A 3,109-nucleotide genomic window follows, 5' to 3' on the forward strand; every position below is an offset into this window, starting at 1 on the left:
GTCCTTGGAGAAGTAATACCCTGGCCTTCTCCTATGTCAATCAGGTCTCCTAAGAGGAGGAATCATCTTGATCCAAAGCACATTGGGGAGAAAAAGATGCTACAGGAACCTATGCCATTGTATCTTAGGAAAGTGCCAAGATGCAGACTGTGGGGATCCTTTCCAATGATGCAGAGATCCTTTCCAATGATGCAGAGAATTTCATTTAAGGGCTTGAAACATTTTAAAAAAATTAGTTCTCAGTGTCCTTGAGTGTAGACTTCTTCTCACTCATCTTTTATATATCTTTTTCACTCTATATCAGCAATCACTGAGAGACATCTGCAGATTACTTCCTGTGTTCGCTTCTGGAAATAATTCTGATTGTAGGAAAGGTGGAGAGTAGGAACCCAAGTCCAGGCACAGAATGACTGACTCAGCCTCAGGTAGTTCTGGCTGATAACCAGGATCTCATCCTGGGTGTGAGGGCTGATAGTTGATTTCTGATCTTATTCCACTGCAGCTGAGTCTCCACCTTTATAATTGCTGAGCAGAGAGACAATTCCTTTCTGACAGGGGTCCTGCTTTGTTCTCTGGATCCTCTGTGCCAGTTTTCAGATTAGAATCCAGCTTCTGAAGCCCAGAACCTTGCTATCCAGTCCTCTCACTGTTACCTGCCAGTCTACTTACTCCGTTTATATAGTTCTTATGCTCAGATTACAATTTATGACTCAGCTCTGATCTACTGTCAATACACTCACCTGTTACTTCCATGATAGCTTCCTAATTACCACCCACCTAAATGAAATAAAATAACCCAACCAAACAGGTGCTCTCTCCTGATGCCAGAAAGTGGTCTTCCCTTATGCCACACAACTCCAGAAACTGGTTCTGTCCCCGTACCAAAAAGTTTCATCTCCTGGAGGGTTGTAGACTTTCCAATTTCATGACACTCATAAACTGATTGTTACTCAAACCCCCAAATGCATTTCACAAACTTTTTCCAAAGAGAGTGGAGCTAGGAAAACCATCTGTAGGATGTATATGTTTTCTCATGGAGAAGTTAAGGTATTCTGATATTTGTTTTGAGGAAACGAAAAAGAATTCCTGTCCAAAACAGAATAGCCTGAGGAGGTAAATTTCATACTTTCTGTCTTTATGGATTAAGGTAATGAAAGTTCAGGAGGTGACTTTGTGCTGTGTGTCAGTCAGTGGCAGAGCCAAGATGGAAAGCCAGACATGTGTGACGCTAAAATCCATGTGCCTATCAACTATACCAGCCACTCATCAGAATTCAGAACTGGAGATTCCAAGCCAGGACTCATGCCTAGCATTCCCTTAGATTTTCCACTTGGGGGACAACAATGACAAGAGGAAATCAGAGTCACATCACTGAATTCCTCCTTCTGGGACTGACCAGTGACCACAAACAGCAGGTGTGGCTCTTTGCCAGCTTTCTGGTAATGTACCTGGTCAATGTGGGAGGCAACTCAGTCATCATTGCAGCCATCCAAGGGGATGTCCGCCTCCACACCCCCATGTACTTCTTCCTCTCCAACCTATCTTTTGTGGACATCTGCTTTACAAATGTCATTGTGCCAAGGATGCTGGCAAACATGCAGAGCAAGAGCAAGAAGGTCCCCTTCACCCAGTGCCTGACGCAGATGTATTTCTTTGTGGCCTGTGCAGTCACTGACAGCTTCCTCCTGGCTGCCATGGCCTTGGACCGCTACGTGGCCATCTGCCACCCACTACATTACACCACCACCATGAACCCCAGACGCTGCTTCCAGCTCGTGACAGCATCCTGGCTGGTGTCCCACCTCCACTCCCTCACCCACACCATCCTTATGGCCCGCCTCTCCTTCTGTGGGCCCAACGTCATCCACCACTTCTTCTGTGATGTCCAGCCTCTGCTGACGCTCTCCTGCTCTGACACCTCTCTCAATGAGCTCTTGGCCTTCACAGAGGGCTCCTTTGTGATCATGAGTCCCTTCATCTTCATTACTGTCTCTTATGTCTATATCACCCGTGCTGTCCTGAGAGTCCCTTCTGGGAGAGGCAGGTACAAGGTCTTCTCCACCTGTGGGTCCCACCTCACGGTTGTGGCATTATACTATGGGACTGCCATCTCAGTGTACATCCGCCCCTCATCCACCTACTCAGTGACAAAGGACCGGGTGGTCACTGTCATTTACACTGTGGTAATCCCCATGCTGAACCCTTTTATCTATAGCCTCAGGAACAGGGACATGAAGCAAGCCTTGAGAAAGCTGACTAGGAGAAAAGAACAGAATAAGCATTGAAGACAGAATGGGAAGGTAGTCTGAAATTGCATAAATAGCTCATCCCTCATCAAACTTCTTCCCATCTATTCATTTACTTATATTGGTATAGAGTTACAGTTTCCTGCTTTGTCCAGTGAGTTATAAGCTATTACTTCTGTGCCTGTTGATGTTTCCACCATTCTCTGAACACTTTCTTGCCTTCTGTCACATCAAGATATTCCAGACTCATCTTGCACTTTCTCTGCTCCAGTCCTGAAATCAGCTGTTTCTCTAAAAGCCAGGTTTCCCAACATGGATGTCAGCTTCACTCTGTGAAGACTCTCATAGTGAGGCAGGGGATAAATGGACCCCAGGATGAGCTGCTGAAATCTATCCCTTGTGGACAGATACTCAAAGATAAAGATAATGGCGGGAGTAGTTCAGTTCCATTCAGTTGCTCAGTTGTGTCTGGCTCTTTGTGACCCCACGGACTGAAGCACACCAGGCTTCCTTGTCCATCACCAACTCCCAGAGCTTACTCAAACTCATGTCCATCAAGTCAGTGATGGCATCCATACAACCATCTCATCTTCTGTCATCCCCTTCTCCTCCTGCCTTCAATCTCCTGTCTTCAATCAAAAGACCAGCATCAGGGTCATTTCCAAGGAGTCAGTTCCTCACATCAGGTGGCCAAAGTATTGAAGCTTCAGCATCAGTCTTCCAATGAATATTCAGGACTGATCTCCTTTAGGATCAACTGGTTGGATCTTCATGCAGTCCAAGGGACTCTCAAGAGTCTCAAGAGGAAGGAGAAGCTGAATCCTGCTTTGATAAGAGATAAAGAGACCAAACATTTCTCATTC

The 3,109-nt window shown here is 45.8% G+C and overlaps 1 protein-coding gene across 1 annotated transcript; it reads left to right on the forward strand.

Annotated features, from left to right (window-relative positions):
- The first annotated feature begins 1,323 nt into the window (after positions 1-1,323).
- On the forward strand, positions 1,324-2,285 carry LOC102400170 (olfactory receptor 1L4-like). Its single transcript, XM_006049876.4, has one exon. The coding sequence runs from the start codon at positions 1,344-1,346 to the stop codon at positions 2,283-2,285; it is 942 nt and encodes a 313-aa protein (XP_006049938.4). The 5' UTR covers positions 1,324-1,343.
- The last annotated feature ends 824 nt before the right edge of the window (positions 2,286-3,109 follow it).

Source organism: Bubalus bubalis, chromosome 12 (assembly GCF_019923935.1).
Source record: "Bubalus bubalis isolate 160015118507 breed Murrah chromosome 12, NDDB_SH_1, whole genome shotgun sequence".
NCBI classification, from domain to species: Eukaryota; Metazoa; Chordata; class Mammalia; order Artiodactyla; family Bovidae; genus Bubalus; species Bubalus bubalis.

Excerpts from the sequence above, each read along its gene's own strand:
- LOC102400170 (XM_006049876.4), top strand. The coding sequence starts at position 1,344 with ATGACAAGAGGAAATCAGAGTCACATCACTGAATTCCTCCTTCTGGGA.